The sequence below is a fragment of the Branchiostoma floridae genome, chromosome 7 (genome assembly GCF_000003815.2).
Source record: "Branchiostoma floridae strain S238N-H82 chromosome 7, Bfl_VNyyK, whole genome shotgun sequence".
In the NCBI taxonomy this organism is placed as follows: Eukaryota; Metazoa; Chordata; class Leptocardii; order Amphioxiformes; family Branchiostomatidae; genus Branchiostoma; species Branchiostoma floridae.
In genome coordinates, this window is record NC_049985.1 from 17,878,512 (window position 1) to 17,892,336 (window position 13,825).

At 44.8% G+C, this 13,825-nt stretch overlaps 2 protein-coding genes across 3 annotated transcripts in view; one reads left to right on the plus strand and one right to left on the minus strand.

Moving 5' to 3' along the window:
* Positions 1-3,563: 3,563 nt before the first annotated feature.
* LOC118420118 (tryptophan decarboxylase-like) lies at positions 3,564-8,710 on the plus strand. Its single transcript, XM_035826821.1, has 8 exons — positions 3,564-3,884; positions 4,707-4,890; positions 5,236-5,281; positions 5,678-5,788; positions 6,300-6,516; positions 6,966-7,128; positions 7,711-7,817; positions 8,294-8,710. The coding sequence occupies exons 1-8, from the start codon at positions 3,776-3,778 to the stop codon at positions 8,563-8,565; spliced, it is 1,209 nt and encodes a 402-aa protein (XP_035682714.1). The 5' UTR covers positions 3,564-3,775; the 3' UTR covers positions 8,566-8,710.
* Positions 8,711-9,335: 625 nt separating this feature from the next.
* LOC118419165 (betaine--homocysteine S-methyltransferase 1-like) overlaps positions 9,336-13,825 on the minus strand; it is a 13,909-nt gene continuing 9,419 nt past the window's right edge. Inside the window, exons 3-7 of one of the 2 annotated variants that reach the window (XM_035825482.1) lie at positions 13,049-13,243; positions 12,521-12,635; positions 11,734-11,915; positions 10,863-10,947; positions 9,336-10,141 (exon numbers count right to left, since the gene is read on the minus strand). In XM_035825482.1, coding sequence (XP_035681375.1) covers positions 9,870-10,141; positions 10,863-10,947; positions 11,734-11,915; positions 12,521-12,635; positions 13,049-13,243 — 849 coding nt within the window. In that variant the 3' untranslated portion in view covers positions 9,336-9,869. The remainder of the gene's footprint in view (positions 10,142-10,862; positions 10,948-11,733; positions 11,916-12,520; positions 12,636-13,048; positions 13,244-13,825) is intronic. The other variant, XM_035825483.1, reaches the window with a different exon arrangement.

The window sequence follows — 13,825 nt, forward strand, 5'->3', positions numbered from 1 at the left end:
ACGTTAACCTGGAACTTCAAAAACGACCCAGCATACCTTTTCTATATCTCAGTAACGTTAGATGTCTAAAGACATACGTAGCTCCGTATATATTCCTCATCACAGTACAAGTGTGTAGACAACAAATCTCCTAGCTCTCAGATTGCCACATAACAAGTCCCAGGAGGATTATAAACTCTTGTGAGAAGATATATATTGTCTTAATTCTCAGGCCAGCAACTGAGATTACAGACTCTCAGTGGTTTAAGGCCTGAGAATAAGCCTTCTCACATTAGTATAGGACGCATGTGCGGCGACAGGAATTTTAGTAAATATGTCATAGGGTAAGGCACACAAAAAGTAAACAAACCCGTCTGGACATTGTTATGCAAATCGAAACAATGATCAAGACAAGGACTGTTTACTTTTTGTGAAGGCTTGTTAACGTAACATGCTCTCTGTAGTTTATGGCCTGAGAATTAGTACCTATCTTTTTACAGAGTTTATATATGAAACTCCTGGGACTATGTATGATGTGGACATCTGAGAGAAGATTTGTTGTCTGCTCATTTGTACTGTGATACATTTTGTTCTCTACAATAATGGGGAGGGCATGGCATGGCAATGACAATGGAATGGTCCAGGTCAGGGTTCAAGGCCAGAATAGGAAGCCGGTGTGTGCTTTGAAGGGAAATATTGTTTTCGCTCTGAGAGTTTCTACTTCTTCTTCTGGAGACAAATCTTCTCAATTATCGGATAAGAGGGCTGTTACTATGGTTACTGGGTTAGTGAAAAGGGCGGAGAATGGTCTAGTCTGATTAGATTAGAGGATGAAACACCAGTAAACTGCTTGCAGTTCGATTGCTTTCTGACAGGGGGCATGGCCACAAACGTACTGAAAAGGTCATACCATTTTGTCCCCATCCTAACTGGCTAATCGCTTGACATATTGGGTTAGTTTAGAAAACAGTAATAACAAGATGTTAACTGCGCAATATTTAAGGGTAACAATAGCTTTGAAAAAAAAAACAATAATCATTTGTTAACTGCTCAACATTTTAGGGTCACTATATTTTGGAAAATATAACAATGATAATGATACTGTAAACTGCTCATGTATGAAATAAGACACACAAAAAAACAGCCCAACGTTCATTTACACAGCCTGCAGAAAGAAACAAACTGTTGCCATGTCGTCAGCAAGAAAGAGTCAGAACCTCCATCAGAAGTTAATAAACTCCAGAGGATGGACACATACTGTAAGGGACAATACCGAGCCAAAGTTTCTTTGATACAGCCTGCAGAACAAATTCAAAGCGAAACACAGAAGCAGTAATTTCCGAACACTAACTCATCCCAGAGTTTGACACATAAGAGACAATATTCAATGGCATAAATATGCTGTAAAAAAAAAAAAAAAAAAAAAAAAAAAACTAACCAGCCCAGTTCCTTTACGCAGCCTACAGAAAGAAACTGTCGCCCTGTCGTCATGTTGACGGCAGAAAATTGGCATAAGCAGACAACATCATCCAAAGTGCACAATACTTTGGGAAATAGTTATACAACAGCTAACCAGCTGAATATACCTTTACACAGCCTACAGGACGTATTCAAAGCGAAACAAACTGTCGCCATGTCGTCAGCAGAAAAGCGGGAACTCCCATCAGAAGACGACCTCATGACAGCTTGATATTTTATTGCCAATACTATTTTGTAATACAACGTTACTGTTCTATAAAAACTAACGAGTCCATTTCCCATCACACAGCCTGCAGAAAGAAACCCTCGCCATGTCGTCGGCAGAAAAGTCAGAACTCCCGTCAGAAGACGAGCTCGTCCAGAAGCTTGCCGCGCTGCAGCTGGTGTCATCCCGGCTGGACGTGCCGCCGGACGTGCGGGAGGAATGGACCCGCGTTGTTTCTTTTTTTTTTAATCGATTCTAAAACTAAAAACTAATTACCTTAATTTTTCCCTTACACAGATTGCAGAAAGAAACCCTCACAATGTCGTCAGCAGAAAAGTCCGAACTCCCGTCAGAAGACGACCTCATGACAGCTTGACATTTTGTTGCCAATGCTTTGTTAAATACAACGTTACTGTTCTATAAAAACTAACGAGTCCATTTCCCGTCACACAGCCTGCAGAAACTGTCGCCATGTCGTCAGCAGAAAATTCAAAACTCCCGTCAGAAGACGAGCTGATCCAGAAGCTTGCCGCGTTGCAGCTTGTGTCGTCACGGCTGGACGTGTCGCCCGAGGTGCGGGAGGACTGGACCCGCGTTGTTTTTTTAATCGATTCTAAAAACTAATTAGCTTAATTTCCTAATTATACAGCCTGCAGAAAGATACCCTCACCATGTCGTCAGCAGAAAAGTCAGAACTCCCGTCAGAAGACGATCTGATCCAGAAGCTTGCCGCGCTGCAGCTGGTGTCGTCACGGCTGGACGTGTCGCCCGAGGTGCGGGAGGACTGGACCCGCGTTGTTTTGTTTTTTAATCGATTCTAAAAACTAATTAGCTTAATTTCCTAATTACACAGCCTGCAGAAAGAAAGCCTCACAATGTCGTCAGCAGAAAAGTCGGAACTCCCATATCAGAAGACGACCTCATGACAGCTTGACATTTTATTGCCAATACTTTGTAATACAACGTTACTGTTCTATAAAAACTAACGAGGTCGTTTTCCCTTACACAGCCTGAGAAACTGTCAGCAGAAAAGTCAGAGCTGCCATCAGAACACGAGCTCATGATCACAACAGCTTGACATTTTATTGACAAAACTTTGGAGTTTATAAAAAGTAACGAGCCCGTTTCCTCTTACACAGGCAGCAGAAAGAAACCCTCGACATGTCGCAAGCAGAAAAGTCAGCATATCGTCAGCAGAGCTGCCATCACAAGGTGACCTAATGACAGCTTGATATTTTTTTTTTACTTTGTCTTTTAAAGACTAACGAGCCCATTTTCTTCTGACACAGCCTGCAGAAACTGTCGCCATGTCGTCAGCAGAAAAGTCAGAACTCCCGTCAGAAGACGAGCTGATCCAGAAGCTTGCCGCGCTGCAGCTGGTGTCGTCACGGCTGGACGTGCCGCCGGAGGTACGGGAGGACTGGACCCGGAAGGCGCAGCAGCGAGCGAGCGCGTACCTGGAGCAGCTGCCCGGCAGCAAGGTGCTAACTGCTGCTGATGAGGCTGAGATGGAGGAGGCTGCCAGAGCAGTCCTACCCATCAGCGAGGAGCCCGTGAGCTTCGGTACATTGTTGTTGTTTTTTAAATTGATTCCAACATGTAGGAAAATAAAGTGTTTTGTACTCAAGCTACATGCTTTAATTTTTTTTAAGTAATGGGGCTTTTTGTCCTCTTCCATGTCTAAAAATCAAGCCAAACCGGCAAGTTGTGTAGTCTAGCTTATTGAGCACTATCTTTCTGAATTTGTCTCTTCTTGCAATAAGAGTCAATGACTAGTCACTGTCCTTGCCACATGTATGTTTCTCCTATGTCTCTACCGCGTGTATGTTTGTCAACATGTCATATGTACTTGCAGTTAGCCATTGGGCACGACTTTTAATGTAACGCACCACTGGACAGGATATACATGTAACGTTACAACATTATACTAAATTTGTCTGTTCTTGCATTATAACTTAGTATTACATAGAGGCCAAAGCTGTACTTCTACTTTCCAAAATACACACTCTTCATCCTCAGTTACCATCATGAGTATTGCATCCATGTACCCCACCCCACTGTTGTATTCTAGACGCAGCCTTGGAGAGTTTCTGCAGTTCCGTAGGAGACCACATGCTGATGCGGGAGGGACATCCGGGGTACTTCGCCTACGTGCCGGGCAACAGTTTGTATCCCTCCGCCATCGGCGACTTCTTAGCTGCAGCTTTCAACCCGTACGCCTGTAAGTAGCCATAACTTCAATACTAAATATGTCTGTGGACAGTTTAATCAATGGTAAATCAGTAGATAAAAAGTTCTGTATGCATAACCAGTACATAATACTTAAACGAGGATCGATGATTAAATAGAGTAGTGAAACAATAATTATTTTTCTCCAGCTCCTTGACATGATACTCCAACCAAGGATGAAAGCATCTTGCTGCAACCTTAGAAGATGCTTCTAACATACTTCTATTCTGACGATATTATGAAATGTCAAAATGATTGATATGAATACATGATGCATGATAAGAAGAAAGACTAAAGTGGAAAACGTTGAGAGAAGTCAGTTTGAAACAAGAAAGGTAGATTTCATAATCAGCACCATGGACAGGGAAGGGCTATACACCCGGGCCATGTTACATCACAATGTGGCTAACAGTACAATCATTATGGATTCCAAGCTTTCAGTTTCGTGTATAGTTACATTAAGATGGATGGTTCTATTCTGGCCATACCAATTTAATTTCTTTGTTCTCAGATTTTTAAAAGTGAAAATACAGCAAGAGAACATCATAATGCAGGAGGGTAGGGAGGAAAACTTAGATATGACTGTATTCACCCCATAAAATTGAGTGCGCCAAGGCACAAACCTAGTTCTCAGGCTATATTGTCATTATGTTTTTCCAGTTAAGGGTTTCTTTGAAATTTTTTTCAAAATCTGAGAACCAACAAATTAAATCATTGACGATGGATGTCTCATTGATTGATTGATTGATTGATTGATTGATTGATTGATTGATTGATTGCTGAAAGTTGAGTCGTCACGGTTGTGTTTCGGCAGTGGTGAACTACGCCTGTCCCGCGGCAGTCGAGATGCAGCATTCCCTCATCCGCTGGGTGGCGCGCCTCTTCGGCTACCCAGAATCCTGCGCGGGAAACCTGACGTCAGGCGGGACGGTGGGCAATCTCATCGCCATGGCAACTGCAAGAGATGAAAAGAAACTACAGGCAAAAGATTACCACAGGTTTGCAGATTTTCATGATGACATTATCCCTTGCCTCATGCAATTGCTTTGCATTCAGATTGAAAGCTCATAATAATGGCTTTTCTGAACAATTTCTATAGTTTTGGCAATATTTTGATTACATAACTGCTGCTTGGTAATGCCAAGTAAGTAGCTAGAGTGTTTGCTTTGCATTTTGAAGGTTGATCCGTGGCAGAGTCATACCAAAGACTTAAGAAATGGTACATGTACATGCTGCTTTCTCTGCTTAGTATACGGGGAAGAGTATGGCAGTTGAGCAATTGTGTGGCCCAGGGCGTTTTGCTAGCTATAATAATTATTGTTGTTGCTTGTTTTATTTTCCAGTTGCGTGGTGTACTTGAGTGAGCTGACGCATGACGGGATTGAGAAGGTATGCCATGGTTCCATGTCCCTGAGCACCTCTTATTTCTGCCATCTTGTATCTTTTAATTGCACTAAATACGCATGAAATGACCCTGTGGCTCAACTGGTAGCAGTAGAGCTCCTTTTTCCAATTGGCTGGTAAGTGGGGAACCCTGGTTCAATCCTTGGAAGGGTGTCTCCGTTGGGGCTGCACCCATCTTTCGAAAGGCACGTAAGATGCATATGGGGCTCTTGAACAAGTTAAGGAGGGGGGTGCTAGCAACGCTCCCAGTAAAAACCTACCCTGCTACTGAAACAGCAAGGAAACCTGCTGCCCTATGTGTTCCTAGGCACTACAATGTAAACAATAACAATAACAACAACAATTATTGACTCATCTGTCGTTTATTTTTTCCTGCCGTAGGTTCTGCACACGATCGGGATGGGAGAAGCCGTCATCCGTAAAATCCCCGTCACCGAGCGGTTCGGGATGGACCCGGAGAAACTGGCAGAGGCCGTAGAGAAGGACACACAGGTACGTGTTTACTTTGCCTTCCTTCACCTCACAAAACGCACCTGGCCTTTTCATCTTCTTATCTTTCTTTCCGTCCATCCCATGTCTACAGGAGGGTCTGATCCCGTTTGTATTCCAACGTCTTTTATCTCTTAATCTTTCCTTCCTTCCATCCAATACCTACAGAAAAGGTTGATCCCATTTGTGGTCCTACATCTTTCATCTTCCTAATCCTAATCTTTCCTTCCCTCCTTCCTATGCCTGTAGGATGGGTTAATCCCGTTTGTGGTCCAACATCTGTGATCCTTTCTCCTTCATCTTCCTAATCTTTCATTGCATCCATCCCATGTCTGCAGGAGAGGCTGATCAAGTTTCTGGTCCAACATCTGTGATCCTTTCTCTTTCATGTTCCTTACATTTCCTTCCATCCATTCATCACATGTCTAGGCTGTTTGTGGTCCAATGGTTGTGAACCTAGCCTAAAATCTCTTTCATCTTCCTAATCTTTCCTTCCCTCCATCACTCCACACAGGAAGGATTGATCCCGTTTGCGATCGCCGCCACCACCGGCACGACCGACGTGGGCTCAGTGGACCCGATAGACGAGCTGGCGGATGTAGCTGAGAGGCACGGCGTGTGGCTGCACGTGGACGCCTGCTACGGCGGCTTCTTCGTGCTATGCGACTCCGTAAAACACCTGTTCAAGGGGGTGGAGAGGGCCGACTCCTTCACATGCGACCCACATAAAGGTGAGTACGCCTCTGGTCATAAATGTATATGTCGTAGAATTGTCTAACCATCGCAAACTGATCATACTCTTTGCACTTCCATGCAAGTGTTGTGCAAAAAAGTGTGCAAAATTCTGCTGCCTTGTTATGGAAAAGGTTGTCTTAGATCATTGTCGTCATCGGTGGTTGTTTTCTCTCAGACAAAATTCTCCAACTTGGAAAAAAAACTGTAGCCACACTTAGCTAAGAGTGCGTATTATGACAAGATTGAAGATGAGACTAGTAGAAAAAGCTTAGACCTAAAGAACAAAACCGAAAACGTACACAAAGTAACGTAGATCAATACGTTAGTAAGCATGTTTGTACCCCCGCCATGTGCAGGGCTGTTCGTCCCGTTCGGAGCGGGGCTGGTGCGGGACTGAAGGGTTAGGGTTAGAGTTTACCCATGTTTGTACCCACGCCATGTGCAGGCCTGTTTGTCCCGTTCGGAGCGGGGCTGGTGCTGGTGCGGAACTGGCAGCAGCTGCTGACGTCCAACAGACGGAATCCAGTCAGCACGCTCCAGGACAGGCCCAGCTTCTCCCGCCACCTCAACCCTGAGGACCTCACCTTCGAGCAGAGCACACACTTCCGGTGAGTTCCACACTTCTAGTGAGTTCCACACACACAGCACACACTTCCGGTAGGTTCCAGAGTTCTTGTGAGTTCCACACTTCCTGTGAGTTCCACACTTCCGGTAAGTTCCACACTTCTTGTGAGTTCCACATTTCTTGTGAGTTCCACACTTCTTGTGAGTTCCACACTTCCAGTGAGTTCCACACTTCCGGTGAGTTCCACACTTCCAGTGAGTTCCACACTTCTGTTGAGTGTCACCTTCAAACTGAGCACACCCTTTCGGTGAGTTAAACACACCTGAGTTTATGGCTTGGTATCTCCAGGAAAATCATCCATCTTGGCGGGGTGTGGCGGTGGCGGGCGGTACCAACTTCCCACCACCTTTGACCCATTGCCTACATCACGGAACTGTAAGGTCATGTGACCTGAACTATAGGACTAGTCATGCTGAGGAAGGCCAGGGCCGCGGTCAATGTGTTTACTCCTTGTGTTTTATGCATTTCAACGTTTGGATAGACTTTCTTGGATACCTTAAAAGGAAGGCTATACGGCATTATTGCTTCCAGCTTGTTAGTTACGGCCGTGCTTGCTGTGTTCCAGCGCTGTGAGAGTATGGCTGCCCCTGCAGGTGTTCGGAGTTGGGACGTTCCGGGCGGCGCTACAGGAAAAACTCTACCTCAGTCGGTACCTGTACCACAAGCTCAAAGGTGAACTGTAAAATACATCATCATGTTTTTACCACAAGAGGCTTAACGTAACACAATTCTTAAAGTGTTGACACAATCTCCCTTTTATAGTTTGCTTATGTGAAGCTCTTGTGTTTAGCCTGAACAACCCAAATAACCAGCTTTTGTGTGGCCTTTGATTTTATGATTGGCATAAGATGCAGGATGTACAGTTAGGATCTGTTGCATGAGAACTCATTTTTTTCATTTCCAAATTGTCTTCAAATGAATGAAGTATCATTTATGATGCTGATAAAAGTTAGTCATTAAGGTAGTAAGATAGGCAAGATAACTCATGGTAAACTCGAGCGGTGCGTGGGTTTGGAAATGATCAGACGTTTCAGACAGCATCCGCACTAAGACAAGATCTGTTGATACGAAAGAATTGATTTAAAAAATTATGTAAATGAGGTACCATTTCCAACGGTAGACCAACGTCTGCTTCGTCTCTGTCACAGCTGTCCCTGGGCTATTCGTCCTTGAGCCCCAGCTGTCCATCGTGCTGTTCCGGTACGAGGCCGTGCCCGGACAGCAGGGCTGTTACGAGGCGGAGTTTAACCTGCGGCTGCTGGGACAGGTGTGCCGGGACGGGCAGGTGTTCCTGGCCTCCACCACGGTGCTGGGGCAGCTGTACCTGCGCGCGTGCGTGTTCGCCTTCAGGACGCACAGGGAACACGTGGACACGCTCGTCGCCAGCCTCAGGAACGGGCTGAAGGAGCTGCTGGGGTAAAATGTTGCGTCGTGCGTAACTGATAGAGTGTTGGACTTGAGACCTAATGGATGACATCAATACTCGCCGTGTCCCCGACGTTGTGCCCTTGGGAAAGGCACTTTACACGACCTTCCTCACTTCACCAAGGTGTAAAAACCTGGGGTACCTGGAATTACGGAAGCAATTTTGTACTGTGTATGCGGCACTGTCAATAGAAGTTACTAACTTGAGTCAGTGCCACATTGTCCTCGTCTGTCCAAAGCCAATAGAAAAAAAGATGAAGTTCTTCACTCACAAACAAGGATTTACATTAGAATTTCGATGACCATATGAGATTATGCCATTTCGAAATTATTCACGGAATTATTGGGGCATATGTGTCGAATGACAGTAATTTATAAGTACGCATTAGACTTTTTTGTTAAGATCAACGAGAGTTTTATGTATGTGTAGATAGAAAATTAGTTTAAGTCATAATCTTCATATACATTAGAAGGTGAAAGCATAGATGATGCACAATTTCAATGACATATTTTAGATGTATCTGTAAAATCTGTAGTCTAAAATTTAAAAAGTATTTTCACTTGGTGCGAAAATGAGAAGTTAAATTGCATTCTGTATGCCTAATATTGTTCAATAACTATGCTTCATGCCCCGTTATAATGTGCCCATGTATATGTAAAGAAGCAGGACAATTCGGGCCTCAACTTGGCTGTCATTTTAGAGATAACGTTAAATCATTCTACCACACAAGACCTACAAAAATTCCACCAAACCTTGTACTAATGTTTGATCCACAGTCTTTATTTTGTAATAAATTTTTGCATTAGACGACAAAGAATTGAAGAAAAAAATTATAAAGAAGAAAACCAACATTATATTATAATACAACATAAAGTGTCACTTAGATTGCTGCTATACAGAGACACGGGAATCATTTTTTTGTAGTTTATACGTCAGAATGGGTGAAGGTTACGCTTCGACATAAATCAATTTTTGGAAATGAATTTTGACTGATCACTAAAAGGTCCGCCAGCTGGTCACGTGGATACGAGACTGTTAAGTCACGTGACTAAAAGATCAATGGTCCTTTAGGTCACGTGGTCTAAGTAGTTGGTCATTCGGGGCTAATGAAGGCTTCAGACTTGTTTCTGTTGGGACGAACTTTGATTTGTTCTTAACTTGATCAGATCTTAGAAACTTTGATATTGTTCAGAACATGTTTTTGCAGACCTCCTGTGTGTTGAAGTCGATGAGAGTCGGGTCGGTGCCGTAGTACGCGTGTTTGTTGTTTGTTGTGTAAAGTTTTATTGTTTACTTGTTCAGAACTTGTTTTTGCAGACCTCCTGTGTGTTGAAGTCGATGAGAGTCGGGTCGGTGCCGTAGTACGCGTGTTTGCTCATGTCGGCTGTGTATCGGGAGGCGGGCGGCTGCCGGCCCAGCGCCTCGGCCATGGCGCGGGTGAAGTGCGAGGCATTCCCGCAGCAGATGCCCATGAAGCGGACGCCGAGGGCGTGTGCTTTGCGGGTGTAGGAGGCGATTTGCGACCGGCTGCAAAGCCACGGGTCCAGGTCTAAGGGAAAGGCGATCTTACCTGAAAGAAGTGCAAGAAAGAATCAGTTTCATGAAAGCATGAAATCTCAACTTTTCTGGTGATGCCTATGAACTGCGTTGGAAAAGCACAAGACAAAAATATATCGAAGAATTCTTTCCGTTTTGCGACATTCATTAGGTTCGAATGACTAATATTTGGGTCACGTGACCCTACGAACACGTGACGTCAGCAATTGGTCGAAAGCGATTGGTAATGCGAGCCTCGTGAAAGCAGCAGAATGTTAAACGTCATATGTGGGCTAGCCTCTACCAGGCTCCGTGGATCGGTAGAATCATTAGAAACGGTAGAAACGCACTCTTCTGGCCGGCTAACTCCCCTATCGTACTATAGTATAGATTCTATTTGTCCAATTTCTACAATTAGACCACCGATCCACGAAGCCTGGTAGAGTCTAATGTGAGCCGCGATAACGTTCGAAACGGGTGTTCCGGACGGGGTTCTGCTGTTATCGCGCAGAATTATTCGAACGCACTTCGAGTGCGCCGTTGTTCGGATGACAGATTCGGATATTGAGATTGCTGTTTTTGTTCGCGAACACCTAATTCCTCAACTTCTGGTGCATCTAGCGTTTTTTCGGAGGGGGGGGGGCTGTGGGCTGGCCCTTCGGAGCAAAACCTCCTCGCTAATCCTCGAGTAATACAGAATAAGCAGTGTTGTATGCTATATTTAGTGATTACAGTACATGAGCCGGAAGACTTACCGTTGTCGTTCACGTCCTTCAGCGTCATGAAGTTGGGGTTCTCGGCGTCCGTGCGATACGGGACGGGCACGAAGGCCAGGGGCGTCTGTGCAACGATGCAACAAGGAAAAATCAAATTAATGGTAAGAAGTGTTAATTGAAATGAATTGGGAACTACCTATAGCTAGTACGATGTGTTATCATAGCCTGGTATCCAGCCGTATTATAGCTCCCGATAGTCTCCAAGCAGACCTTACGGTGCCTTAGAGATAGATAGTATCAAAGCTGGCAAGGAGTTTAGCCGGCCAAAGGGAGATAACCGGCTAAGGCAGGGAGTCAAACGGGCAGCTGGTGCCGCTATACCAAGTCCCTTGCCAGCTTTGATACTATCTCTAAGGCACCGTAGGGTCTGCTTGGGGACTAGCTCCCGAGTCTCTTCTGTCCTCTCTGCAAATAGAGAGGACAGAAGAGACACGGGAGATATAATACGGCTGGATACCAGGCTAGCGTTATCACACCTAGTACGATGTGTTATGACACCTAGTACGATGTGTTATGACACCTAGTACGATGTGTTATGACACCTAGTACGATGTGTTATGACACCTAGTACGATGTGTTATGACACCTAGTACGATGTGTTATGACACCTAGTACGATGTGTTATGACACCTAGTACGATGTGTTATGACACCTAGTACGATGTGTTATGACACCTAGTACGATGTGTTATGACACCTAGTACGATGTGTTTTGACACCTAGTACGATGTGTTACGACACCTAGTACGACGTGTTATCACACCTAGTACGACGTGTTATCACACCTAGTACGATGTGTTATCACACCTAGTACGATGTGTTATCACACCTAGTACGGTGGACTATCCCACCTCAATGCCGTTCTGTTTGGCCTCCTCCAGCACAGGCAGGGTGGTGGCGGGGCCGCGCCCGCAGTTCAGCCCCACCACGTCAGCCCCGGCCTCCGCTAGGCGGCGCAGCGCGTCCTGGATCAGTACGCCGTCTATCAGGTCGTCTCCACGCTTCAGATTAAAGCTCACCACCACGGGAATACCTGAGGGGGGGGGCATACTGTTTAGTCATGGTTTTATGTTTTACTTATGATTCGTTATCGACTTTTGACGACGCCTCAGGGGCGAGTCTAACCAGGTCGTCTCCGCGCTTCAGATTAAAGCTCACCACCACGGGAATACCTGGGGAAGGGTAGGGGGTGGCACCGTTTTATCTTATTTTTGGCTCTGCATAGTCTACGCTTTAAATTTAATCTAAAACAAATCACCCAGTACAACGAAAGACCATTTCAGTGGTACCCACATGTAAAATGAACAAGTCTTAAAACACTTGAGCTAAAAAAATGGAATATTAAATCATCCTGTTTTTTAGGATTTAATACATTATAATTTGCCTTCAAAGCCGCAGCACAAGTGACTTGTTTTATTCGTGTGTCCATTCATGGTCAATTTATTTGTTTGGGCTCTGAGTAGTCTACATTTACAATTTCACAAACTACCATTCTAAATTTATATTAGATGTCATAAGTCACCGGAATAACAGCATCACAAGTGTTGTCAGGGTGCACTGTTACATACATAGAAAGACTACAAACGAAAAATAATCTCAGGTTCACTGGCCAATACACATCGCACACGGATTGAGTACCTTTGGCATATTTCCTGACGCACTCCAGAGCCAGTTTAGCCTCTGCGTAGGCAAAAAACGTCTCAGCAAGGATAAAGTCACACCCGCCCTCCTCCATTATCCACTCCAACTGCTCCTGTGTGACAGAACAAAGGGAACATCGAAAATGCAGGTCGAAATATTGCCATTTTCGTCTCAGGGCTAGCAGAGCATGTTTTTCTTTGACTTCTGTTATCACTTGTTAACACTGTGATTTTTAAAAAGTTTTTCCCAATGCAACAAATAAAGCAATTTTTTTGGTGTCCACACAACAGCCTTCATCAAGTTCGAATGACCTATCATTTTAGCCACATGACCCTATGTCAGGACGTGACGTCATTAATTTGTCAAAAGTGCTGGGAACTTTGTAACGCCCCTCGTCAGATCAAGGACGTTATATCAACGTCCTTGGTCAGATTGAACTACAGTTCACAAAGAAGAGCTAGTCATTCAAGGAATTAACTTAATCTCGATGGCTTACTAGTAAACAACCTTGCAGTTCTACCTCACCTTAAACATGGCGTGTGCGCGCCCCTCCCAACTCGGGTCCGCCTGGTCGTAGATGTTGAGGTTGCAGATGTTTCCCGCCATGAGCGTGCCTGTATCGTCTGCCACCTTCCTCGCCAGGCGCAGCGCCGTGCGGTTGATCTTCTCCAGGTCCGCCTCCCGCCCGATGATGCGCATTTTCTCACGGTGCGCGTAGTACTGTAACGTCATCACAAACGCACTATTAACATCGATGATCAAATTGTCCTTTGTTTTGGTGACACCTACCTACATACCAAGTATCATACATCATACCAAACACCTTCTTGAGTTACCTATATGTAGAATAAAATCAATTCGCTGGGGGTGCATTCCTGTAATTTAAAAAATTCCTTTTACAAACAATTAGCCGAAATCGAGTTCAAACGTCCAAAACAGTATCTTCTACACATAACAGGCACATATTCCGCAGGATTTCAGGTTAGAGGGACTTGGAGGCCTGCCTATACCCTGTTACATGTTTTTAATTAGGGACTTTCCTATCCAGCCTCGTTTTGGTGCATGACCCTGGATGACCCCGGAAAATCCAAGATGGCCGCCACATTTGGAATGACTCTATTCCTGTTGACGCGCATGCGCATTCAGAAGTATAAACGAGCCTATTACCGTGAAGGCCAGCACTACGTCACTTCCGGCATGCACGAACTCCCTATGCAGACCCTCCACTAGTTCCGGGCGCTCGATGACGACTTCCGATACGAAACCATCGGCCTTCAAATATACGTGTCGCTTGAACTTGAA

Bases quoted from the DNA above. Each gene is read 5' to 3' on its own strand.
- LOC118420118 (XM_035826821.1), top strand. From the start codon at position 3,776: ATGCTGATGCGGGAGGGACATCCGGGGTACTTCGCCTACGTGCCGGGC. The intron at 3,885-4,706 runs GTAAGTAGCCAT...GTGTTTCGGCAG, and splicing joins AGCTTTCAACCCGTACGCCT to TGGTGAACTACGCCTGTCCC. The intron at 7,129-7,710 runs GTGAGTTCCACA...GCTGTGTTCCAG, and splicing joins GAGCAGAGCACACACTTCCG to CGCTGTGAGAGTATGGCTGC.